The sequence below is a fragment of the Haliotis rubra genome, unplaced genomic scaffold (assembly GCF_003918875.1).
Source record: "Haliotis rubra isolate DU_JTF1 unplaced genomic scaffold, ASM391887v1 Scf1465, whole genome shotgun sequence".
In the NCBI taxonomy this organism is placed as follows: Eukaryota; Metazoa; Mollusca; class Gastropoda; order Lepetellida; family Haliotidae; genus Haliotis; species Haliotis rubra.
The window spans coordinates 100,658-128,532 of NW_025765409.1; the positions used below are offsets into that span (position 1 = coordinate 100,658).

The window sequence follows — 27,875 nt, forward strand, 5'->3', positions numbered from 1 at the left end:
TAGTATACTTTGTTTTCCCGTCCCACTCTAACTACAAGGCCCAAGTGACAAGGAGGGAGTTTTGATGACAAGACCTCGGGAACCTATCGGTGTATGGTACCTGTACGGATCACCGCAACAAGACAACTGACATTGAAAGCCAGGTCACTTATATAGTAATGCCATGAATTGACATTTGACGGTGGAACGATGGGAATCGTCATGGAAAGTCCGTGCCGTTGGACCCGCCAAGGCAATCGGCAAGTCACGTGCCTCAGTCACATACCTGACCGCCAATTTGGCCGCACAGGCCCTCGCCATGTGGTGTACGTATGTCATACACTCTTTATCCTCCCAAACGAATCAACTCCAAAAGATCCCGCATAAGTGAGACAATGGCTACATGACAATCAGGTACTGATAAATCTATTACGGTAAATCTCCCAAGCTGCCATCCCCCAATTTACACTACTGTTAACAATTACTTTATACCAATTCTACCACACCACTATGAAATAAGACAACATAATATGATGGGTGTTTATTTTTTTTTCAAGTTAGACCTGTCGATCAGAAACATGTTTCATGAAATAAGACATTCAGGTGTTAAAGGGGTCTATTCGTAAGAATTGTTTCTGTTCAATATGAGTTTGATAAGTATATACTCCTAAAACATCGGACGGTTAACTAACGCACATACAGAGGCAGACCCGAAGTATTCAGTGGTTTCATCTATAGTTTAGGCAAAACGTCATTGAACATAGATATGAACAATGTTCTACCTCTGTAATACGATAACCCTGAGGGATAAAATGCTTGGTTGAATATTTCTTGGACCTCATCGCAACATTTGACGATTGTTACGTTAGAACATTATGAGGCATAAATAATTAACCCACATGTATTGATCGGAGATAACGTCCAAACATTCCAAACATATATACCTGTGTGGGATTTTGTTCAGAATGTTTCTTCCTCTTCCGGATTCCCGTCACTGCAAAAACAGAAGAGATGAATAATTACAACAATGAATTTCTCAAACATATCTTTTGGAATTTATGTTCCCTTCACTAATCCGCTAGTTGCGCTGATCCGGACGGTCCAACCTTAAACTGACAGCGCTTGTCCTATGCGCGACGGGAGCTGTACGTGTTACTATTACACTTAGAGACTGTTAACCAATAACAATAATGAATCGCGAAAGGGACGTTCGAAGATCGTTTTCAGGTCATGTTTTGTCGTTTTGTTGAATGTTTTGCAACCGGCAATTTAAGTCTGGCACTAAATGTCTGAATATCACACTTTTAAACCTGCAGTATATTTCCATTGTATATGTACACAAATCTCTATCGTATTCCGGCCGATTAGGCTGCATTCATGTAATTTAGTACGGGAGGGACCAGAAGTGGTGTGCGAAATGTGAAAGTCTTGTTATGCAACGTGTGAATTTCGTCGGGTCGTACATTATGGGATTTTTGACAACACAAATATTTAGCGAGTATATAGGAAGTGAGAAACAATTAACAATTAACAAATACTTGTAAAATAACAGTAACGGACAGATGATGTCAATCATCACCTACATATGTAACCAATGTTCAAATACGATGGATAGAATGTTAAACATGAGCATAACTGAAATCTACATTTCTATATCTGTAAAGGTTTATGGTGCATGACTGTATGGATAAATGGTAGATACACACACACACACACACACACACACACACACACACACATCCACCATTTATCCATAGTCATTGAATATATCATGCACCATGCACCAAAAATATATATATATATTGCATAGATAAATAAAAACAGAATGCCTTTTTCTCCAACATGTTTCGTTCTTTACTCTTCAGGGAGATTGTAGCGGTTACAGTACAGTTACCATACTGTAACCGCTACAATCTCCCTGAAGAGTAAAGAACGTAACATGTTGGAGAAAAAGGCATTCTGTTTTTATTTATCTGTGCAATATTTATGACTGAACACCTGTAGTGAGTGAGTGAGTTGAGTTTTACGCCGCACTCAGCAATATTCCAGCTATATGGCGGCGGTCTGTAAATAATCGAGTCTGGACCAGACAATCCAGTGATCAACAGCATGAGCATCGATCTGCGCAATTGGGAACCGATGACATGTGTCAACCAAGTCAGCGAAACTGACCACCCGATCCCGTTAGTCGCCTCTTACGACAAGATAGCCGCTTTTTATGGCAAGCACATGGGTTGCTGAAGACCTATTCTACCCCGGATCTTCACGGGTACTGAACACCTGTACTACTTTGGACATTTTGTGCGTATATATATATATATGCACATTTCTACAATGACTGCATTGTATAGAATTAAAGATGTTTTGTTTTTTAATTTTGAATAGAAGGAAATAATATAATATTTCAGACCCAGAAGAAGCTATACTAGGATAATTACATATTCAATACCACTTTCCAAATTCAATTTTTCATTATATAAATTAGATAGACAGACAGACAGACAGACAGACAGACAGACAGATAGATAGAGATAAATGTCAATCTCTATAATAAATGGCACTGTTAAGTGTTGTAAATATCAAAATATCAAATGGTTTACATTTAACTCCAATGCAGCCTACCAGGGCTATGCTACGGCGAAGTCAGTTTTAGTAGGTTATGGATATAGATTTAGGAAGCACAAGTGCAGTCTTTCTCAAACAATATGTGAGTGAGTGAGTTAATATTTAACGTCACATCGGCAATATCTCAGCCATATCGTGAGGAGAAGAATCCATAGAATAGAAGGTGAAAACATTTGGAAGATTAAAACCTGTCGACGATGGACAGTAAAAATACTAGAGAATCACAGATATGAATATAAAACTAGCGAGCAAAGCTAAAAAAATCCAATAAAAGAAGACAATACAGTATACAACACGGGCTATAGATCGCCAACAACTGAAGGTAGATCACCATACTAGGAACCATGGGGACTTAAATTACTTTTGCTACCTGCATGGATCCTAGCTGGATTAACACCGTCCCTTCAGCCGCTGGCGACTGTAGGAAAAATTAGCCAACAGTTAAAATAACACAAATACTACGTTTAAAATGTGATAAGTTATATTTTACTTTGAAAGTTTTGGGACTTACGTACCCTCTCAGGAGGACAATCATGTTACAGTACTTTAACCCCCTTTGAGGGTACAGCCACTAACAATCTAAGTTACTAATCTAAACTACCAATGATTTACTCATTAAGGCCGAGAGACGCATATATTGGGCAAATTAATCAGCTCCTCACAGCGAGTGACGTGTTTATGGGGCAGGGAATTAGCAGTTTCTCACAGCGAGAGCCGGCACTCCTTGAAGAGCAACCTCCTCGCGGTGGGTGCTGGGTAACGCCAATGGCTCTTCGCCCCCGTGTGGGCCCGGGGTCGAATAGGTCCACAGCACCCCATTGCTGGTCGTAAGAGGCGACCAAATTGGGCAACCCGTTTGCCGTGGGTTGCATCCCTGTGTCGGCAGAGGAAGGGAGTCTGGTGGTTGAGGATGACGGAACCGGCAATAGTGTTCAATAATCCAACACACCACTTCGACCCTAACTTTGCCTAGACGGGTGGTAGAATAGGCCCGATTCTACCAATCGGCTGGTCACGCCTTGCCCTGTGCATGGAATGTCTATACAAAACGTGGTATTACATAACACTTTTGACCATGTTCAAAATGTTAACAAATACTCTACGAAACAATTTAGCCTCGCAGACCCATGCACAGAAGGCGGTGGCTCATGGGCCAATCTGGTGATGCTGACCTCCGATTTCTGTACGTCTCCAATTGATTGTCATGGACAGAACCATCCTGACCTTTAATCTGGTAGGCAGCTACAGCATTTCATGTCTAATTCGCTGGAGTATAACATCCCCCTTATCCTTGGTCTTTGCAGCTTGGAGATCCGCTGCAATATAAGATCGTCCTTGTTGACACTCCACGGTGGGTGGGGAGAGGGGATGCCGAACCACATTACCCACGACATGGCTTCCCAATACCCCGGTTCAAAACGAAGACACATGGATACCGCCAATTCCTCGTCTGACGAGAGTACGCCCCCCCGACCTGACTACTGGCCACGCTTCCTGATTATTGAGGCTTGTGACAAGCAACCTTTGCAATTGAACCCTTTTTGCAATCTCCAAAGGTATAACTGGTATCTGCGGAGAGGTTGCCAATGTCACAAAGCTCCGATCTGGCTCTCTCCTGATAGAATGTACCCGGAAACAACAATCCTTGAATCTCCTCAAAATACAAGAATTTGTAAATATCAAGGTCGCTGTCTCAGCACACAAAACCCTTAATTCGTGTACAGGCATTGTACGGGACAGAGCTCGATGCCTGTCTGACATGACTGAAGAACAAATTGTCAAGGAACTCTCTCAGCAATCCGTCACAGCCGTCAAACGATTTACCTTAAAAAAGGATGGTGTTGTTCAACCAACGAACACCTATCTCTTCACGTTCGCGCGAGCAAACATTCCTGTCTCGATTAGAGCTGGTTATTGTAGCATTGGTGTGGAGTTGTATGTCCCCAATCCACTCCGGTGCTACAACTGCCAAAGGTTTGGACATGGATCCAAGTCCTGTCGTTCCTCTGCTGTCTGTTACCGCTGTGGTGACAAGCATGAGGGCAACGACTGTACTAAGGAAGTGAAGTGCACAAACTGCGGGGGTAACCATATGGCCTCTTCCAAGTTCTGCCCAGTATGGAAACGCGAATCCGAGATACTGAAGATTAAACACATAGAAAATATCTCCTTTCATGAAGCAAAGAAGAGGGTTGCAAGTCTAACTGCAGCCCCTTCAACCATCACCTACTCTGCTGCTGTCTCCCGTCCTACCATCACTACTGCAACCATCTCATGTCAGACCGACCTGACATGGGTCACGTCTTCTCAGCCAACTGAACTCAACACAACTTAGCCTATCTCAGCCACTCCATCTCCAACGCCAAAAGTCAAAACTTCTGAATCACAAACACCAGAACAAATGCCAAAACCAGAAACAGAAACTGCGCGCCGGAAAATGGAAAGAAAGAGGCTAGAGAGACTAAAACAACTTGAACTGCCAAACACAAAACCAAAGGCCACCTCTCCTTCAGAGGTCCCCATCGAGGTCCATAACTCCTTTGGCCCTCTGGATATGGAGGTAACTCCAACTCCACTTGACACCAATAAGAGTTCATCAAACGCTTTCTCACGTTCACGTGACATGTCACCAGTGGAAGCACCATGAATCCACAAAACATGATCCAATGGAATTGCAGAGGACTTAAGAATAATTATAATGAATTACAGTTATTGATTCAAGACTTCAAACCATCCGCGTTTTGTCTCCAACAAACCTACCTAAAAAGGACCGACAAATTTGATATCCGTCGGTACAGTTCCTACCACTCCTTTTCTCCTCCCGGTGTAAAGGCTACAGGAGGCACATCTATCCTGGTGAGGCAGGGCATCCTTCATAGCCCTGTTTCACTTAAAACCAACCTACAAACTGTTGCTGTCGGCATGACTCTGAACATAGGGTTTACACTATGTTCCCTCTATCTCCCTCCCACCTCAACTGTTCGCCTATCAGATCTTCAGAACTTATATGATCAACTCCCAAAGCCCTGCATAATCATGGGCGACTTCAACGGCCATAACCCCCTATGGGGGAGTAATGATACAAATAGTAAGAGGAAGATACTTGAAGAGTTACTCTCCAATAATGATGTATGCATATTCAACGATGGATCAAACACCTACCTCAATCCTGCCACTGGAACATACTCTGCTCTCGATCTATCACTTACAGATTCTAATCTTTTAAATGAGTTCGAATGGTCGGTCCATGACGACCTTTGTGGAAGCGACCACTTCCCAACAATTCTTACTCCTATCAACCCCACGGATGAACCACCATCAACAAGATGGAATTTTACTAAGGCCAATTGGCCTTTATTCCAAACCCTATGTTCAGAAAAACTTAAGCCGGACAACTTCAGGAATGTTCCTGACCCCATGGAACTATTTTCAGACGTCCTAAATGCCATCGGAGACAAAAGTATTCCTAAGTCCTCTGCAAACCTGCACATACGCAAACCATGGTTTGATACAAACTGCAAACAAGCGAGGAAAAATAGGAAGAAGGCGGAAAAATATTTCCGACAACATCCTACAGTGCATAACCTGAATGCTGTTAAAATGACAAATGCCAGGGCGAAACGTACCTTCAAACAAACTAAACGCCGGTCATGGAGGAAATATGTGTCCAAAATCAACTCCCGCACACCCATGTCCAAGGTGTGGAACATGATTCAAAAGATCAAGGGCATAGGGTCAAAATCAGGAGTTCACCACCTGAAACATGGTGACTCCCTTCTAACAAATAAATCTGAAATTGCAAACAAACTCGGCGAAACTTTGGCAAACCACTCCTCCTCATCAAATTATAACACTCAGTTCCAGAAATATCAAACCCAACAAGAAAAGAAACCAGTCAATTTTAACTCTGATAATGGGGAGGATTACAACGAAACGTTTTCCCTCCATGAATTACGTACTGCCCTAGGACAAGCTCACGATACTGCGGCAGGAGCTGATGAAATCCATTATCAGCTTCTGAAACACCTCCCTGACACAGGCCTGGAAACACTACTAAATATATTTGATGACATCTGGACATCCGGACACTTTCCCCCTTCGTGGCACAATGCCATTATCATCCCTATACCAAAACCTGGTCACGATCATACTGATCCCTCAAACTACCGTCCTATATCACTAACTAGCTGCGTTTGCAAAACCATAGAGCGCATGGTCAACAATCGATTAATCTGGTACCTGGAGACCAATAACCTCCTCAGTGACCTCCAATGTGGTTACCGAAAAAACCGAAGTACCATTGACCATCTGGTGCGTCTGGAATCATTCATCAAAAACTCCATTGTCAACAAACAACATGCAGTATCGATCTTTTTCGACTTAGAAAAAGCATATGATACAACATGGAAACATGGTATCCTAAAAGATTTACACGAGATTATCTCAATTCATATCTCGGTTTTTAAATAACAGACAATTTCAAGTTCGGTTCGGTTCCACACTGTCTGACTATTTCCACCAAGATCAGGGCGTCCCCCAAGGCAGCATCCTGTCTGTCACCCTTTTTAGCATCAAAATTAACAGCCTCACTAACGTCCTGAACAGTTGCGTTGATGGGTCCCTGTTCGTGGATGACTTCAATATTTCATGTCGTGGTAAGAACATGCACGCAATAGAAAGGCAGCTACAACTCTGCCTTAACAAAATCCACAAATGGGCCAATGAAAATGGTTTTAAGTTTTCAAAATCCAAAACAAATTGTATTCACTTTTGTCGTAAATACAAACCACACAAGGATCCAGACCTAACTTTAGATGGTACTCCCATCAAGGTAGTAGAAGAGGCCAAATTCCTTGGACTCCTATTCGACCGCCACCTGACATTCTTACCACACATAAAATATTTGAAAACAAAGTGCTTGAAGGCTCTAGACTTGCTAAAAGTAGTCTCAAATACAGAGTGGGGAGGGGATCAGACCACCCTCCTTCACTTGTACAGATCATTAGTTCGCAGTAAACTAGATTATGGCTCCATTGTCTACGGTGGAGTCTGCAAAAGCAATTTAGAAAAATTAGACTCTATCCACCACCAAGGACTGAGGCTCTGCCTGGGAGCTTTTAGGACCTCTCCGGTAGACAGTCTATATGCAGAGGCAAATGAACCTTCCCTTGAACAACGCCGCATTAAACTTTCACTGCAGTATATCAATATATTACGTTCAAATGAGCCCAATCAAGCATACAATTGTGTTTTCAACCCGCTCTATGAAAACTTATTTCCTAAACTGCCATGCCTGGTTCCACCACTTGGAATCAGGATCAAACCACACATAACTGCAGCTAAAATTGATCTCAACATCATTGCACCATACCGAGTTCTGTCCTCACCACCATGGCAAATGGTAAAACCACAGGTCGATCTTACCCTCACCAAACTCAAAAAGTCTGAAACAAATCCCTTGGTGTTCCAACAGGAATACAACCAGTTACGTTCGAAGTATAACACTCACAGATCCATTTTCACAGACGGATCCAAGGACGATGGCCAAGTTGCCAGCGTTACAGTCATTGGAGCCAAGACTGTTTCCTCTAGGATCCCCGACAACAGTTCCATTTTCACCGCTGAAGCCAAAGCTATCTTCTCAGCTTTGACCTACATTCAACAGCAAAATCAGTCCAAAAACTTCATCGTATTTACGGATTCATTATCCTGCCTTCAAGCACTTCTAAACGTGACTTAAAGTCACCCAATCATCCTGGACATATTAGAACTGTACAACGACCTTTCTACTGGCCAATATGACATCATCCTCTGCTGGTTGCCGGGTCACGTCGGCATAGCAGGTAACACTAAGGCCGATGCTGCAGCACTGCTCCACTGCTAATCCCGTACAGTGACTTCAAACCCACTATCAAAAGCTATACTCGGGACCTGATGCAAAAAAGGTGGGACACTCAAGTAGGAAGAAACAAACTCCATGAATTGAAGCCAACAATCGGTTATACCTACTTGGGTTGTCAGTCAAGACGCGATGAGGTAATTTTATGACGATGTCGTATTGGCCACAGTCGATTTACACATGCCTATCTGCTGAAAACGGATGGGGATGGACCCCCCACGTGTGTCTCTTGCGATGAGGTTTTCACCGTCAAGCATATTCTGCTTGAATGCGTGGACTTATCGCCTGCAAGGGACTCACATTATGATGCAACAAACCTAAAAGATCTGTTCTCACGCGTGAGCGCCCATCTGATACTGAACTACCTGAGGGAAGTTGATCTGTATCATAAATTGTAACTGTGAAATGTAACAACCATAAATTGTAACTATGAAATGTAACAAACCGCCTGCCTTTATATTTGATGCTATGACTTTTTCTGCTTTTGAATGACAATTTAATCAATAAATGTCTTTGAAATAAAACTCATTCCGAGTATGTACTTACAATATTTACTAATGCAAACTTGTTCTCGTCACTATATGGCTGGGAAAAATGCCGATGTGACGTAAAACTCAACTCAACTCATCTCAACACAGCGAGAGCCACATACAGTCGTCAACAGAAAGCACCTCTTATTCTGCGAGAGACGCACATGTGTGTTGTACTTTTAAAAATCGCACTGTGCCTATTATTTCAACCACTTTAGCAGTACTGAGCAAATGTTAGCTTTTCTTACGAGAGATCCCACATTTAGTATCAATCAGAAGAAGTATTTAAAGTGTTTTGATGACAATTGTTAATCATTATCATAGCCTTGTACAGCGTTTAGCAAATGAACGCATGTCGGCGAGAATGGGGATTATGATGTTTTTACAGATGTAAGTGCCTGGTACTCTTCCTTGGGAATGGATACTAAAATACTTCGTATGCACCTTGATTGAATTAGATGTAATGGTTTAGAGGTTACTAAAAATTATATTTCCTTCAACTACCTAATAAATAGGAAACAATATACGAAATTTCAAGGACATACAAAGAATTCAAACACAATAGAATAGTTTGAATTTACCTTTTAGGCATCATTACGTTATCATGTTTCATATACTGAAACATAATGTATAAACACAAGTAATTATACATCCAAGCTCGAATAGATTAAACATCATTGAACTTACTAATTTGAAGTTTACTGAATTGTAACTAGTTGTTTTCCATAATCTAAAATTCGTAATGTTACCTAGGCGAATATAAAGTGATAAGTCGCGCCTTTGCATCGAATACATATATACATGTCAGTGTTATTACAACAATGAAACGTGTTACTACGTTTGTTACAAAAGACAGTTACTTGGTAATTCAAAACATTGTCACACATGGACAGAAGTAATATCATAAGTTATTACATGTAAGCCATACAAAGGTATTTCAAGCATTTTTGTTCAAGCTGTTGAAAGTTTCATGTTGATTTGAATTGTCAGTTTTCTATGCAATGTACATGACCATTCTGTAAAACGTTGGTATTTGATCTGTGTAAATATCAATTCCGGTGCAATTATCACGTGTATCAATCAACTCAGTCTCTATTCATCCATCGTCAATAAAAGCTGGATAGTATATCAGTTACGGTATCGATACACATGCGTATAATCATTCAAGCAGATAACAGTATTGAGATAATTGAACGCCTCTTTCGACCTTGAAATAACAGCCTCCGGTAGAATGCATATGTAGTTACGTCCTTGTTGAAAGGTTTGTCCCGTGACAAGTGTAAAATAAACAGATGCGCTGTTATATCATTGGACATCTTGCTTTATGGAGTCACGCCCCTCTCTGTGATGTTTATACATGCATGCACATCTGTAATCTTATGAACCTCGTTTGCATTCAGTTAAGATATAGGCACGCCCACCTTCATAAATATTGGGGGTGGGGGTGTCAACTGCAAGTTTATACACTATAATGATTCAGTATAGTGTCACCTCGTGAATTCTGTAATGCGTGTACTCTAGTTTGGATAGTCATTCGTATCAAGGTGAAGATTATATTTACATGTACATCAAACCATTATGTTTTATGTACTAGTTGTGTGCATAAAATGTATATGAAAATAAATACTACCTCTACTCAGTGGTTAGATTTCAATCGCTTTGTTTTACTTATCGAAAAACACTAAAATGAGGACAAATAAACTCGCCAAAGTGACTATCTACTCCTATTTGTCTTATGTGTATATTTCATACATCGTAACCAGTGTGTATGTTTACAATACACAAATTGTTACATGATAGCTTGAGTTGATAAAGCCGAAACCTAGCATATCGACTGGTCAAAGATATAGCCAATAACCAATATCTATCCAAGCTGCTGAGTGACCAAACGTGCTCTTCAGAAATTTCGCCCACGCCCCGTCACCTGTCCTTTCCTCTGTGACAGGTATCTCATGATACGATTGGTCGCAGATAACATATGACCAGCCACTATACTGAACAGTTGAGATACCAGTATGTATGTTTACAATACACAAACTGTTACATGATAGCTTGAGTTGATAAAGCCGAAACCCAGCATGTCGACTGGTCAAGGATATAGCCAATAACCAATATCTATCCAAGCTGCTGAGTGACCAAACGTGCTCTTCAGAAATTTCGCCCACGCCCCATCACCTGTCCTTTCCTCTGTGACAGGTATCTCATGATACGATTGGTCGCAGATAACATATGACCAGCCACTACATTGAACAGTTGAGAAACCGAACGTTCTATTCGGGAATTTTGATGACGTGACTCTTTGTTTTATGTCTATGCAAGGAATATGTAGTATACATTTTGTATATGTATGTTTGTATGGTCACGCATGTTTTCCGCATTAAATCTGTATGAAATAAAGTGCAATGCTATGAATGTGCTTTGTGCTAGTCACAGACTAGCGTTATAGTACTTTCATTAAAATAATTCGTAAACACTAGAAATGTATCGACAAAACCGCTATTTTCGTCGAAGATTATAAAGCATGAAAGTAAATTCTTCTTTACATTATGTCATTGTCATAGATGTTTTGTAAATTTAAACCTCACACAATGATATAAGAGAGAGAATTTGTTAACGTGTGTCTCATCTGTTACATAAAAAGAATACATGTGTATGCATATTGTGATAAAATATAAATGTACAAGCCGACAAAAGGTCTACAAGAGAAACTTGCAATAAAATTACATAGAGCTTGCAATACAAGACATGTGTTCACACCTGATTCCTTTCAACATATATCTTTACGACACAATTAAGCAATCAGGACTTGTTTGTACGACTAGACAGTTTCCTGTGATCCCCGAAACCTGCCAGGGAAATCAGGTGTGACTAGCACTAATTAGTCTCGGCACAAAGAGTGGGCAATCAGCGAGGGCTTCCAGGTGTTGAGTAACGATGGGGCTCTCGGGCTTAATGAGTTAAAATACATCAATCTACAGAACATATTATTCAAACTTCATCGATGAAAACAATTTCTTTAAAAAAAACACAATAATTAAATGAAAATTAACAGTGTTAAAAAGATCGTTAACTGTTTTCACATTGAAATATTGATCCCTTATGATGGAGAATTCAACACAGTCAAGCAGGTTATGCTTGAGCGTGACTCTCTCATCACAAGTGATAAAAAATGGAGGATCCTCACCTTTCAATAGGTATGCATGAGTATATCGAGTGTGACCAATACGACATCGTCGCAAGATGACCTCTTCAAATCTGGACTGACAACCAAAGTAAGTGTAACCGATATAGGGTTATATTTCATGTTATTTGTTAATACCTACTTGGGTGTCCCACTTCTGATGCATCAGATCACAGATGTAGGTTCTAATGATAGCTTTGTAATCAGAGTATGGAATAAGAAGTGGTGTCACAGATTTGTTGAGTGCTGCCTTGGCAGCAAGATCAGCAATTGTGTTCCCAGAAATGCCAACGTGGCAGGGTAACCAACTAAAAACGATGTCGCATTGGCTAGTAGCAAGCTCATTATACAATTCAATAATTTCTAACAAAAGTGGATGTTTACAAGAAAGATTTTTATTAGCCTGAAGACACGAAAGAGAATCGGAAAACATCATGTAATGTTTATATTTAGGGTGTGTATTAATAGATTTAAGAGCAGTTAATATGGCGTTAGCTTCTGCTGTGAAAATAGAGCTGTTATTTGGTAGTCGAGAAGATATCGTTCTGGATCCAATGACAGTGGCACATGCCACCGCGCCACCAACATTGGACCCATCTGTAAATTAGGATTTGTATGTATTATATGTGTTTTTTTTAATTGATTATATTCTTGTTTATACTGTAATTCATTAGTTTCAGATTTCTTAAACTTTTTCAGTGTTAGATCAACTTCAGGCCTCAACTTTAGACCTTGGTGGTGGATAGAATCAAGTAGTTTCAAGTTGCTTTTACAGGCCCCACCATATACGATGGAACCATAATCAAGTTTTGATTGGATGAGTGATCTGTACAAATGAAGCAGGGTAGTTTGATCTCCTCCCCACTTTGAATTTGATACGACTTTAAATGCCTGAAGACAATAGATCTATTAAGTCTATTAATACTTAATATGTGGTTAAAAGGCCAAATGTTTATAAAAAATCAGCCCCAGAAACTTGGCTTCCTGCACAAGGTTAATTGGAGAGCCATCTAAGAACAGTTCGGGATCTTTATGAGGCTTATATTTCTATACATTTGGTCTTTAACTGTGAAAATTTAAAGGCATTCTCAAGTGACCATTTATGAATTTTATTTAAACACATCTGTAATTGTCTCTCGATGGTATGCATAGTTTTACCACGACATGAAACGTCGAAATCATCCACAAACAATGACCCATCTATTGAGTCATTTAATACGTTTGAGAGACTATTGATTTCTATGCTAAACAAAGTAACACACAAAATACTGCCTTGTGGAACCCCCTGATCCTGATGATAATGGTCAGACAGGGTTGATCCAACACGAACTTGAAATTGTCTGTCTGCTAAAAACTGTGATATAAAATGAGGCAAACGGCCTCTCAAACCAAAGTCATGTAAATCTCTTAAGATAACATGTTTCCATGTGGTATCGTAAGCTTTTTCTAGGTCGAAAAAGATTGATACACCATGCTGGTTATTTACAATGGAATTTTTAACGAATGATTCTAGTCGAACCAAATGGTCAATAGTGCTATGATTTTTGCGAAAACCACATTGACTGTTAGTAATAAGATTACTGGATTTTAGAAACCATACTAATCTAGTATTGATCATGTGTTGCATGGTTTTACAAACACAGCTTGTTAAAGAAATTGGTCTATAGTTAGATCGATCTGTATTATCTCGGCCTGGCTCAGGTATTGGTACAACAATGGTATGACGCCATGAAGGAGGGAAGTGTCCTGTTGTGCGAATATGATAAAAAAAAGTTCAGAAGTGTTTCAAGACATGCACTGGGTAAATGTTTCAAGAGCTGATAGTGGATGTTATCAGCTCCAGTTGCCGTATCATGAGCTTGTGCCAAGGCAGTATTTAACTCATGCAGTGAAAATACTTCATTTGAGTCTTCACCATTTTCAGAATGAAAGTTAATTGACAACTTTTCTTGATGAGTTTTATATTTCTGAAACTGTGGATTATAATTAGATGAAGAAGAATGAGTAGCTCAAGTTTCATCCAACTTGTTTGCAATGTCAGTTGCATCTGTTAACATATCGTGTCCATCTTTAAGATGATGAACACTAGAATTTCTACCTTTGCCCTTAATTCTCTGTATCATGTTCCACATCTTATTCATTGGTGAACGTGAAATAATTTTTGATACAAAGTTCTTCCAAGACTGCCGTTTACTTTGTTTGAAAGTACGCCGAGCCTTGGCATTATTCATTTTTACATTATTAAAATTGTGAATTGTAGGATGTCGTCGAAAGTACTTCTCTGCCTTTTTCCTACACTTCCTTGCTTGTTTACAAGCATCAGAAAACCATGGTTTACGACAATGAGGTTTACCAGAGGACTTAGGAACAGTTTCATCAGCGATATCATTCAATGTATCCGAGAACAACTGAATAGGATCCGGGACATTCATCAAAAGGTCGGATTTTAATTTCTCAGTACAAAGTGTTTGAAATAAAGGCCAATTAGCCTTACTGAAATTCCACCTGGTTTCAGGTGGGTCATCAGTCGGATTTATAGCTAAGAGAATTGTGGGGAAATGGTCACTTCAACAAAGGTCATCATGGACCGACCATTCAAACTCGTTATAAATATTTGGATCTGAGAGTGATAAATCAAGTTCAGAATACGTTCTCGTCTGAAATGAATTGGACAGACGCAATTCAAATCTGTCTGTACTTTTCAGGTATGTCTCTTGTAGACTAAAAGCCGATGGTGTAAACTCTTGTGACAATAAGTGTAGATCGTTAAAATTGTTTCTGAGGCCTCTGCAATTCCATTGTATTAATTTCATAAAACTGCTTAGGGAGCTTACACTGGAGATGGTGAGCGCGTGGCAGCGCCACTCCTACAACCATTTTGTGAAGGAGTGATCTCCATGTCAAGCGGTTCAAACAGATTTTGGACCGCAACAGAAGGTGTTAAAGGAGAAGGATCTTCTACATGTTGAAGGGCTCTGGTCTTTTTTCTCGACTTTTTCTTTTCTTTATTTGTGAGTTTAACTACGCTCTTGGTATCTGGAGTTAAATCAATATCTGATATTTGTCCTGGTTGGGTCTCCTCAGTCTTTGAGGCTGATGAGCGCTGTCAATCTTGTGATGGCTGGGTCGTGTCATCTAAGGTTATCTGAGCGTCATTTATGCAAGATATAACGGTCTGACAAGATGTTGAAACGGATGTAGCTGTTTTGACAGAACAGGGAGCAGGAGTAGAAACTGTAGCAGAATAGGTAAGACCTGTTGCTGGTTTTGATTGATCCTGAACCAATTTCTTTGCTTCAAAGTAGGAGATATTATAATTGCACTTCAATTTTAGGATTTTGCACTCATACTCAAATTTTGGACTAGTTTTTGACGATGTCAGATGCCCACCACTGCAGTTGGCACACTTTATGTCATTAGTACATTCAGTGCTTTCATGAGCTCTACTGCAACGTGAACACACTGACTTACCTGTACAAGATCTCGCACCATTTCCAAATTTTGGGCATTTGTAACACCGGAGTGGATTTGGTACATATATCTCTACATATATTACAGCATCCAGCTTTTATGAATTTGGGAAGAGTTGTCAAGCCAAAAGTGAAAAGGTATGTACTTGTTTTTACCAAGGTTGACACTTGTTTCCTGCTAAAACGTTTAACAGAAGTGACTCCCTGGTCTTTCAGTTCTGCTACAATCTCATCTTCTGTCATATCGGACAGACCGCGGGTCCTGTCTCTGATAATACCTCTAAATGTGTTGAGAGTTTTATGAATTGAAACAACAACCTGGTTGTTTACAAACTGCTGTAGTCCTAGCAGATTGACAGATTGTTGCCTACGTAAGCATTCAATTAAAGAGAACCATTTTGGAGACGAGTGACTTCTTTTACCTCACCGCAGATACCTTGGATACCCTTGGAGATGGCAAAAGGATTGATCTTTAAAGGATTTCCATCAGAACTTTCAATGACCAACAACTTGACATGAATCTTTAAAGAAAGTAGATATCTCTTCATCGGATGAAGAAGACATATGACGACGTTTGCTTGTTTTCGATGAACCAGATTGAGCGTTTTTAGCCATGGTGTAATAATATAATTCAACAACCCTGCCCCCCACCCGCCCTCGAGTGTCAACAAGGACGGTATCGCAGTGGAAACCAGACTGCAATACCAGGGTTACAGGGATGTTATACTCCAGAAAATACAGACTTGAATAAGTGCCAGGCTGGTTCGGCCCATGACACTTTTCTAAAGAACACGGAATTCAGAGGTCTATATAACCAGATTGGCCCATGAGCCACCGCCGTCTGGCATAGGAATCTAGCAATAAGGCAATTAAAATTAACAATAATTTGTATACTAGACAAGTAAAATTACCAATACCCAATAATTCAAATGTGCAAAAATACTTTCTATGCACAGGGCATGGCGTGACCAGCCGATTGGTAGGACCGGGCCAGTTCTACCACCCGTCTAGGTGAAGTAAGGGGCGAAATGGTGTGTTGGGCAAAAGGAACACGGTTCCAGGCTCCCAGTGCCCTCAACCACCAGCCTCCCGTCCTCCACCGACACCGGGGGAGCAGCCCACGGCAAACAGGTTGGTGGACCAAATATTCCCCCGGGTCCACACGGGGGGTTGAAGAGCTCTTAGCGTTACCCAGCACCCACCACGATCAGGTGGCTATTCACGGGTGCCTCATACAATAATGTGTCATAACTGCTTCAACGACCTTGAAATCCACTGCACAATAGTTTTGTAATAAAAACACAAACAATCCATCCCAAAGTAAATAAAACCCTCATTATTCTCTACTAAACATTGAAAACGTTTCTTGTGAAATACCAAGTGAACATGGAATCATTTTAACCAGTGCATGATTTAAACTACACTGCTTCATTTGATAATTTGGATTATTGAGGTTCATAAGTTCCACTAGTAACAGTCGTAACTGCAATATATCGGATACAAATTGGTGTTAAGATTCATGTCTTAGCAATAGATAAATTGGATGTGTGAGAAAACAATTATCATGATTAGTTTTTAGGACATTGACATTCTTACCTGTTTTGAATCTCCACACCCGACAACCACTCGGCATCTGGGGCAGACTGCGAGCATCATGAACAATGTTCTCATATGCTGATAGATCCGTCTTCCAGACATCATTCATTGATATCGTGGATGAGTACACTGACCTGGAAATGTAAAGTTTTATCTTTAAGCACAACTTTCATAAATCCTTCAACATACACGTACAATTTAACAGACTAGAGAATGAAATAGGTAATACCTGTATAACAAGATACAAAAGAATTGTAGAACAAGATAGGTTACACTGTAACACAAGACAGATGATAACTGTACTGCACAAGAAGGTAGATTATAACCATGGAACAAGAGGGATTATACACGTTCGGCCCATCTATACAACCTACCTCAATCGGTCCCTCTCCTCCCGTATCCGACAGATCAGCAAGGTGTTGCCCAGTCTGCTCAGTCTCCTGGCAACCTCAAGCATCAGGGTGGTGGCCTCACTACTGGAATGAAGCCTGACCTCGACATTCATTCTGTTAAGATTTTCCAACAAAAGGATGCATTGTTCTTTGTTAAGAAATTTTAACTGACTCTCTTGTACATCTACTTTTGTCTCAGCTAATGCTGCCCAGAAAGCCATAAGTATTTGGTCATACTTGAACGAGTTCATCATCAAAGAAGCTTTTGAAATGAATACTGAAGACACTGCGGCAATTTTTTGTAACTTTGCAAAGAACACCTCGTTATCTTTCATGTCATTCTTGCTCACAACCCCATGTATAACATTAAGGTTTTCACTTGTAAAACGACGTAATTTTGCAGTCACTTCTCTGGCTACTGAGGTGTTGTAATTTGTTATCATTTTCGATTCATGTTCACAGTTCATCACTGTCAGTACAACTGGGGGCTGCTTTGGAAGGGCCAGAAACATATCACATCGTATTTCAGAAGGTCTCTCTGAAACTGGAAAGTCTAGTGTTGTTGCTAAGGATTCTGTCAAATGCACCAAACACTTCTCGTCATCACTCAAGTCCAGCTCTGCACCAGTGACAATGTTGCAGTGAAAGAGGGATTTATCAGTTTCCAGGACTGAAAGTAGCATATCCTTAATGTCCACCAAATGGCTTGTCAGACTGACTGGAATTATGTTGACGCCGCCTGTTGATATAAGGATCAGTTAAGTACAATTAACTTCAAGTATAGAGATAAGGGATCATACAAAAATCTCATATCAATTTAATAAGATCTATATTCTCAGTGTGGCGCATATGCATGTCGTTACCTTACTGTTTTACACATGTGTACAGTTGGTCTCATGGCCATCCATACGTAATAAAGAATGAAAAAAAATGATAAGGGATCATACAGGGACTGGTTGGAAACAATTCAAATGAAACAAATTGAGATAACATTCAATGAAACATGGGACAAATTAAGCAAAATGCAACCAACAAGTGATGAGTGAATTCCAGAATGGTTGGATAACAGATGAATGACCTCAGTAACAAAAAGAGTTGACAGTGAGTGAGTGAGTTAGGATTTGAAGTCACATCAGCAATATTTCAGCCATATAGTGACTAAAAGCAAGTTATAATTTCATAATAAATAAAGGTAAATTATAAAACCCTGTCAACGAAGGACAGTAAAATAATTAGTTTATCACAGATTTCAGTTTTAAACTAGTAATGAACTCTAAAACATTTTAACTATATGTGACAATACAACATAAAACAGGCTATAGAAAGCCAACAGCTGAAGGTAGATCACCAATTTAGGGATTTTACAGTACATTCACTTCCTGCATGGATCTAAGCTGGATTTATACCACTTCAGTTGTCAGCAAGGACAATTTAGCCATAAATTAAAATAACATATATTCTATAGTTAAACATAATGGTACGTTTAATGTTACTTTGAATGTTTTGGGACTTCCGTACCCCCACAGGAGGACACAGAATTGACAGAGGCATGCAGTCATTTGCACGATGTGCACAAGTTTAAATATGGTTAGACACTTGAATAATTAGGCTGAGGGATAGGCATGATTGAAACTAGGTCAACAAATGTCTTTGGTGGTCGATACTATACGTTTGGATTAACTCCCAAGTCGTTGTCATTGTGAACGTGAGCTTGTCTCCAGTCCGAGGCATGCATTCACATAGCACTGACCGACAGTTAACGACTTTGGAATAGAGATGAAGATCGTGTCACTTAGACAGACCAAGACTGGTTTCCAGAGGAATTAACATATAGTCTAGATTTGGACATGGTGCTCGATCTTGCTCAGAAAGGAAAATATTTCAGTATTCAGTCCATGACCAATATCGAGAAGGCTTAATCATGATATAGGGTAAGCATAACATTCTGGTTTTGTACGTGACTCTATGCTGGTAAAGTCAAGACTTCACTTCATCCTAAGAGATGACAATGCAAGAGTCCATTGTCCACAAGGAGTAGCCTGCCCCGTCACACTCTCCTCACCACTGTGAAACGTGAAACAAGGTATAAATAGCCCTGTCAGAGCGTCCTTGTGAGACGGGACCTCAGCAATTCCCTTACTTAAGAATGGAACAGTCGTCCCGTGGCGGTAACCGAGACACTAAATGAGGTATACTCACAGTGTTTGGGGTTAGATTAAGATCACCATGACTGACTGACTGACTGAGTTTGGTTTTACGCCGCTTTCAGCAATATTCCAGCACCATCACGGCGGGGAACACCAGAAATGGGTTTCACACATTGTACCCTTGTGGGGATTCGAACCCGGATCTTCGGCGTGAGGAACCAACGCTTTAACCACTAGGCTACCCCACCGCCACAGATCACCATAAAGTATGAACACCATTTAGAGTCTTCGCCCACACGAGATTAAGCTATTGAAGAAGCATTGTAGGTTCACAAGCAGCTCCCTATATCTTATGTGACCTCAGGCCGTATGTATTGAACATATTTGGATGAATTTGGATGTGGTGTGAGCTGGCATCATCGGATTTCCTTGGCTCAAACAATCATTGCTATTGTCACATATTAAAATTTCATATCATCATCTCTGTTAAATGCCAATATTGTCATCTAATCATTCTTGTTGTTCCACATATACTTATATAGCTATCTATTTCCTAGATTTCCACATGATAAAGGAGTATGTATACACTCCAAAAGGTCCTGTACCTCACCTTACAGAAGTCAACATCCATAAATCTTCATCATAACCCTCTGTAAAACAGAGGAATGAAGCAGATGTCCCATTTATTTCTTCTGATCCTATATTTGTTTTTAATTACATACGAATTATCAAACATATAAAAACAGTGTGTATATCTAAGCAACAGCAGTACAGTACCTATCATCGTGTAATGACGTCTAATTTCAGTAATATCTCCTTCCGCTTGCTGTAACTGTGGTCGGAGAAAGTCTTTAGTGTGGAACACTTGGCAACCATCTTCTTTCCTGTTTGATGTCTCAGTCTGAACATATTGCAATGTGCAACAATCAGCAGCAGTATAACATGGAGATAGTTAGTGACGAACAGCTAATTTCATACGTCTTGGTGTGGCTACGCACATGCAAAATCTCTATTTTCGGTTTCAGGTGTATGTACAATCATCCAGTACGCATCCTGTAGATTCATTTACAAATAAATGAATGATCAACAAACATTAATATAATTTTGGACTTACTGTTTGATTCTTTGTAGTATGTGACCTGTGTTGAGTGCCTGCAAAAACAAGCATTTAGGTATTCCAGTTTAATCTATCACTGGATAGAATTAAGGGATGACTGAAAGAAAAGGTTAAGCGTTATGAACAACATTGTCCATAAAAACCTTACATTAACATAAATGAAAGTATCTGCCATGACTGTAAAAAGTATAATGCATGAACACTATATACCTTTGAGAAACTTCCATTGTCGGCCAGAGGGTTCGAACAGATAACTGTTCGTTTCATGAACCAAATTTTGAAACTTTGACAGGTCGGTGCCTTCCACATCAAGAACCGAGATTGTTGACGAGTAGACAGATCTGCAGCAAAAACATAGTGTCAGTGAACTTCAGAAGTTCTTATCCGATATGTTTGACAAATTATCATGAACATCTGAAGTCAGACAGGTTACTAACTACGGTCATCACGTTTTTTTAGTACAAAAGCCCCATGTGTCACAGAATTTTCCTGAAATTTGTTATATGAGAGCTAAAAACTAATCTTTTGGCAGAATCAATTTGATTTTTAGTTTACAAAAGTAGTAGGCTAATCTTTGAAGGTTTGATAATATAAGTTGTCTCAAGTACCTTCTGTGAATGTGACAGAAACTCCCTCTTGAAAGAAGGTTTATGGTTAAAATTTTGAGACAGGGCTATGATGTTGCTTTTGCTGTAACCTGCAATCTCTTTCTCTGTGCACGGACTTTATGGAGCTTTGGAACCAAGTACAAAGGAGGAATGGTCATGTCTATAGGTTTTAGGCACTCATGAAGAGCAGCCAGCTCGTGGTGAGTGCTGAGCAACGTTAGTAACTCTGCACGCGTGTGGCTCCCGATTGCTGGCCTTAAGAGACAGCCAAATTGGGCAACCTGTGAATTGCTGTGAATTGCGCCCGTGTCGGGGGAGGAAAAGATTCTTATGATGGTCGAGGAGACAGGAGCCAGGAATACCTCAGGCCCAGAATGAGCTGGTTCTATCAATCGGCCGGTCATGCCAAGCCCTGCGCACAAGATAATAGTTGGCTATTTACTCAAAGGTAACATTTGATCGTGGCCACAAGTGAGGAAATTGAAACCACTATATATTATTTATGATTGCCTAGAGTCTTATGCCAGACTCATGTTCCAGTCCGGTGATATATATAACCTGTGTGTTTTAATGATGATTCAACTATCTATTTAACATCAAGCCACTGGAACATATGCTGCCCTATATCTCGCACTCACTGATTCCAACTTGCACAATGAATTTGAATGAATGATTCATGATGACCTATGTGGGAATGATCACTTCCCTACCATTCTCAAAACTGTCACATTACGTACTGAACACTTAAAACATGACGTTTTCTCCGTATCCCATTTTGGGTTATAGTGAAAACGGACCTCAGCGAAAACAACAAGAACAAAATTTGAGAAAACTGCCATCACTCACAAGAAAACGGACACCGCTGCTTGAGAAAACGCACTCTAAGCCTAGGGCAAACGGCCATTATATATAACAGATAACTACTTGTAGTTTGTTTTGTTTTGATTCATCTCTAAATCAATATTATAATAAGAGTGAGTGAGTGAGTTTACTTTTACGCCGCACTCAGCAATATTCCAGCTATATGGCGGCGGTCTGTAAATAATGCAGTCTGGACCACACAATCCAGTGATCAACAGCATGAGCATCGATCTGCGCAATTGGGGAACCAATGACATGTGTCAGCGAGCCTGACCACCCGATCCCGTTAGTTGCCTCTTACGACAAGCATAGTCGCCTTTAGTGGCAAGCATGGGTTGCTGAACACCTATTCTACCCCGGATCTTCACGGTCAATTAGTAACTGAGATGGTTAGTGACTTTATCCTCAAAGGTGGTTAAAGCGGAAGTGTGCACGATAAAATCACACTTAATCTTATGTGAAACAAAATGAAATATTTTAATTATTTAATATCAATGTTTGAAATTATACGTTCATTTTTCTTACAATTAAAGTATAACCCTCAAAAGAAGTGCTGAAATGTTATGCCATCATGCGGTCTTTGTATGCCGAGCTTAACAGGCCAGAGTTACCGCCCTTTGATGACGTAATTGGTGCCACTTGAATTTAGACTGGTCTCCCTTCTCGTCCAAAATTAAAAGATAATAATACTGAAATTAATCACGTGAGAAAAGTTTGTGCAAAATACGATAGAAGCATAAGAACTGAAAAATGTAAGCAGCAGGACAGATTGATCGTGTGTATTTTCATTCAGAACCTCAACTCAATGAAAATACCAAATATGTGTACCAATGTTGACGTACGTATGACATCACTATCGGGAAGCGACATTCTCAAAATGACGTGTTCACTGACACGAGTACGGAAGTACGCCGGAAATTTCGTTGTTTCAAGCAACGTATATACATGAATGTGACATGTAAGTAGTCCGAAACATTCTGACAATCTGCTGGTTCTTATTTTCTTTTTGTTCTCATTATGACCAAGGGAAATAGTCAGAAATTAGGAGAACTTCCATCGTCTGTCACATCTTTCATGACGTCACGCTTTAAAGACATTATAATATATTGTGATGAATCTCGGAAATCATTGCAATACACCTATTTATTTAACTGTCGCTTGCTACAATATCTTTCCTATGCATGGTCTAAAACTAATGAGCAAGTGTATGCAACAAAAGTAGGCGAACAGATACACAGAGTGAAATCTGAGTTCGACTTTGTTAACATTTCAAACAAGTGATCCTTTTCAAGCACGGCATCTGATATATTACGTTAGATTTCACTGAAACACTTGGTATTGGTGACAAAGACCATTTGTCATTTTATTTTGAACTGTATGAGGAATTCACGGATTCGTGTAAGAGTACGTGTGACGTTTATAAACACAATGCAATATGGCTAAAAATTCACTTTGACGTTAACTGTGTGTATTTCGTAATGTGTCAAAACTGGCCAGAGTTACGATGCATGTAATTTTCAGTATATTTGCCTTACAATGAGCGGATGATGTCATAGAAAAACGAATTTCAAACAGAATAAAAAACTGCCAGTTGCATACGGATCTAAACTTACGTTTGTAGTACAAATGCGACGTTCATATGGTTTACGTTAATCACAGATGTAATTAAATTCATTTAGAGGAGATATTTAATCCGTATTTTAACCGTCATGAAACTGTCTATCATTTGTTGTTCTGGTTACGTTCGTCTTAACGTAGGGGGCAGACACATCAATAGAACAGCGCGCCAGTTAGCCCTGTGCGAGGATTCTTCATTTAGGTCATCGACACAGTCGATCGTTTTTTGCCGTAGATTAATCGTAATTATCCTTAGAAAGTATTAAATTTGGCATATTAGAAAAGAAATACTGTTCGCTCTACCACCATGTATAATGTAATAAAGCACACTTTCGCCCTAAACTATCATAACGCTCATTAACTATAATAGTTCAGGGAGCTTTATTACACTATACATGGTGGGTAGAGCACATACTGCCGATATGACTATCAATTCTCACTCGTTCACTCATTCATAGGGTTAAAGAAAAATGTGATGGTGTTGATTATAGTACCGATCCATTAGTTAATAACTGGAGAAACATTTGTAGCATTATGAGACATGTCACTTCCAAGTGATTTGATCAAATAATTTAGGCAGCGATGCTTTCATTCATCCATTAATTTTATGCTATTTGAAGCCTTGTCATTTGGAACTACATACATGTTGTGGGACGTATTTTTTATAGTTAAGGCATATACATGGTTGATCTAAGATGTACAAGATGAAGAACGTCAAGTCTTTGCCTTTATCCGATTTAGTATTAGTCATATCACTATTATCTAAAAAAACAAAACAACAATGATTGTTTAGAGTATACATACAGTTTATGTGATTCCACATACCTGAGTCTGCTCTTTTCTTCCTGTGAGTTGCATATCAGTAGAGTGTCACCCAGTCTACTCAGTCTCCTGGCCACCTCCACCATCAGAGTCGTGGATTCAATGTCGGTCTCCTGTCTGCAGGAAACATATCTACTTTCGATGTTCTCCACAAGACACAATACACTGATCAGAAGTGAGAAAGTGGATACAACTGTCATCTACTTCACCTGTCTCTGTCAGGGCTGACTTTGTTTCAGCAACAGCTGCCCAGAAAGCCATCATCACGTGTTCATATTTTGCAAGAGTCATCAACAGAAGACTTGGGAACAAAGGATGCAGATAATGCTGCTATTCTCTGTAACTTTATGTAGCACGTGTCCGTGTCTATGAGGTCACTCAAACTCAAAACTCCATGTATCAGATTAATGCTTTCATTGGTAAACCTGCGTAGTTTTGAAGTCACTTCTCTAGCCACAGTGGTGTTATACTTCCTTATCTCTTCAGTTTCAGTGCCATTGTCAATCAGAGTCAGCAGCATGAGGGGTTGATGGGGCATTGCTATGAAGGCGTCACACCTAGTGTTTCTGTGTGTCCGTGGCACAGGGAGATCCAGTAATGCTGCTGAAGATTTTGACAAATACAAAAGACATGTGTTGTCTCTTTCCCCAATGGTTCACTGGTAATGATGTTTTCTTGGTACAGAGCTCCATTTGTCATCAGCAGCGAAATGAGGTCATCTCTGATATCCGATAGATGCGTGGGTATCTCCGACGGAACAACATTTAGTACACCTGTAACATCAGTATACATCTATTATCTCATCAGTTCGGTGACATTAAAAGAACAACTTGTGACTATGTTTTAAGCATAGCAAATCGTCAATAGGCATTTTGTCATCCTCTAACAACATTAAAGAAACACTTACCTTTCTTCACAAAGGTGTCTTTAATCTTAGTAATGCTGTGTACACGCCTGGTTTCAAGCGAGGACGCTGAAAATCCTTGCTGTTTAAACTCACTTCTCGCCCTGGCATTTTGTCGTATTTCCTGAAACATACCTGACACAGAAACCATGAGACAAGAACCCCAGTAATAGCGCTGTGATAGAACAACAAACACAAAAACAAGGAAACTTAGTTTGATTCTAAACGGTAACGATCAATTGAATCCATGATCAGCTTCATACTACCATCAAACTTTTGCCACTATGTTGAACTAGATATATTTATTATTGAATAAAGAAAGTTCGTCCACTTACCCTGCTAATTGAAGCACACGCACTGCTATTTTCACTGCTAATAGTAATCTTTATACATGAAATTATATTTTTTACACATATGAAAATCATGTTTATAGTCGAAACTTTTCCCATTTACTCAAATTAAAAGTTACTCTGTTTTCAATTTTACGGTCCTTTATCGTTGATTTAAGACCGCTAAATGTAATTCAAAAACCAAACGCGTTTAAAAAATAGATTAGCTTTATCTTCATTCTAGCACGACTGATAAGTATTTTAAACCAGACTCTTTGGCGTGCAAAACATAAGGCTTGAAGGGGCTTTTTCTTGGAAATTGCTAAAATATCTTGGACATTTGCTTTTTAGTTCAAAAACCTCAAAGATGATGTCGGGGTTGAAATATCCGATGTCCGACATGTTTGTTAACAAACTAAAGGGTCAACGAGTTCATTGTATTCATACGCGGTGAATCGGTCACTTTAATTAGCGGTCCTTAAACTGCCATTTAAGAAGAGTTTTGATGAGCTCTCAGCCAATCAGAATCGAGTATCACACAATGTCGTGCTAGAATCATAATATTATCATTAGCAACAGTGTTGTGTTTGCCATCCCAATGAAATTACTGCAAAATAAGCTCAAACTAGTTAGGCTGAAATGTGTTCTCCTTTAAATAAGGACAACTGGATGTGACAGTTTGGGTGAGAGGGTGATACCTAAGCGAATGTCATGGTGAAAGCTTCAGAGGCGTATTTCAGTGGTGTTGGTGGCAGAAATGCGTGAGTGTATTTTTGTATTGCATTTTGGATATTATTTCTTTGGAAGTGTGTGAATTAATTGAATATTGAATGTTTTGTATTGCATTTCGAATCACATTTTGTAAAACTGTGAGTTTACTATTTGAATAAGGAATGTAGTATTGGGTGATATTTTGACGGGTTGTGTTAATAAAACAGAGAACACTGTCCATAGAAAACTAGCACGCGGTGTTGTCGGTGTTTGCCGAAATGGTTTTCAATCACAGGTTGTGCATAGGATATTCGTAAAGAGCGCTACATGGGACATAATTCTATAGGAATCATTTGAAATAATGTTCGGCCAGTAGAGGGCATTAATTGCATTAATTCAATCAAACTTTTTAGTCTAATATTGTAATGTAAACACGTAATTTTGTTTGGAATAAATTAATATGGTAGCTTCCCTGAGGGCTGACAGTAATTAATGAGAGAAATGCATTATTTATTTTAGAGAAGTGTGGTGTGATATTGTGCCTTTAATAGCTAATATTCAGTGTGAGTTTGGAAAAAATCGATGTTGATCACTTAGTTTAAGTAGTGAGTGAGTGAGTGAGTTGGGTTTTAAGCTGCTTTTAGCAATATTTCAGCACGACGGTGACACAAGAAATGGGCTTTACACATTATGCCCATGTGGGGATTCGAACCCGGGTATTCAGCATGACCAGCGAACGCATTAACAGCTAGGCTACCCCACCGCCCCTAGTTCGATTAGAGTCATTTGTTAAACATGCAATTAACAAAACAAACATGCAGTGTCTATCTTTTCATTTAGATAAGGCATACGACACGACATGGAAACAAAGACATCATAAAATATTTACGTGATTTTGGACTATGAGGCCGTCTCTCTCCGTTCATATCCAAGTTGTTAACCAGCAGGCAGTTTCAAGTCCGCGTGGGTTCTACCCTGTCTGACCATTATAATCAGGGTCAGGGTGTTCCACAAGGCGGTATTTTATCTGTCACTTTATTCAGTATTAGAATAAATAGTCTCTCTGAGGTCTTAAAATGATTCCATT

The 27,875-nt window shown here is 39.7% G+C and overlaps 1 protein-coding gene across 2 annotated transcripts in view; it reads right to left on the reverse strand.

Moving 5' to 3' along the window:
* LOC124269695 overlaps positions 1-27,875 on the reverse strand; it is a 68,578-nt gene that overhangs the window by 33,882 nt on the left and 6,821 nt on the right. For both annotated transcript variants that reach the window (XM_046704730.1, XM_046704729.1), the window contains 8 exons: positions 25,752-25,872; positions 24,848-25,617; positions 21,147-21,277; positions 20,934-20,971; positions 20,597-20,720; positions 17,655-18,411; positions 17,281-17,414; positions 924-973 (listed from right to left, as the gene is read on the reverse strand). In XM_046704730.1, the coding sequence (XP_046560686.1) occupies positions 924-973; positions 17,281-17,414; positions 17,655-18,411; positions 20,597-20,720; positions 20,934-20,971; positions 21,147-21,277; positions 24,848-25,044 (1,431 nt within the window). In that variant the 5' untranslated portion in view covers positions 25,045-25,617; positions 25,752-25,872. The remainder of the gene's footprint in view (positions 1-923; positions 974-17,280; positions 17,415-17,654; positions 18,412-20,596; positions 20,721-20,933; positions 20,972-21,146; positions 21,278-24,847; positions 25,618-25,751; positions 25,873-27,875) is intronic.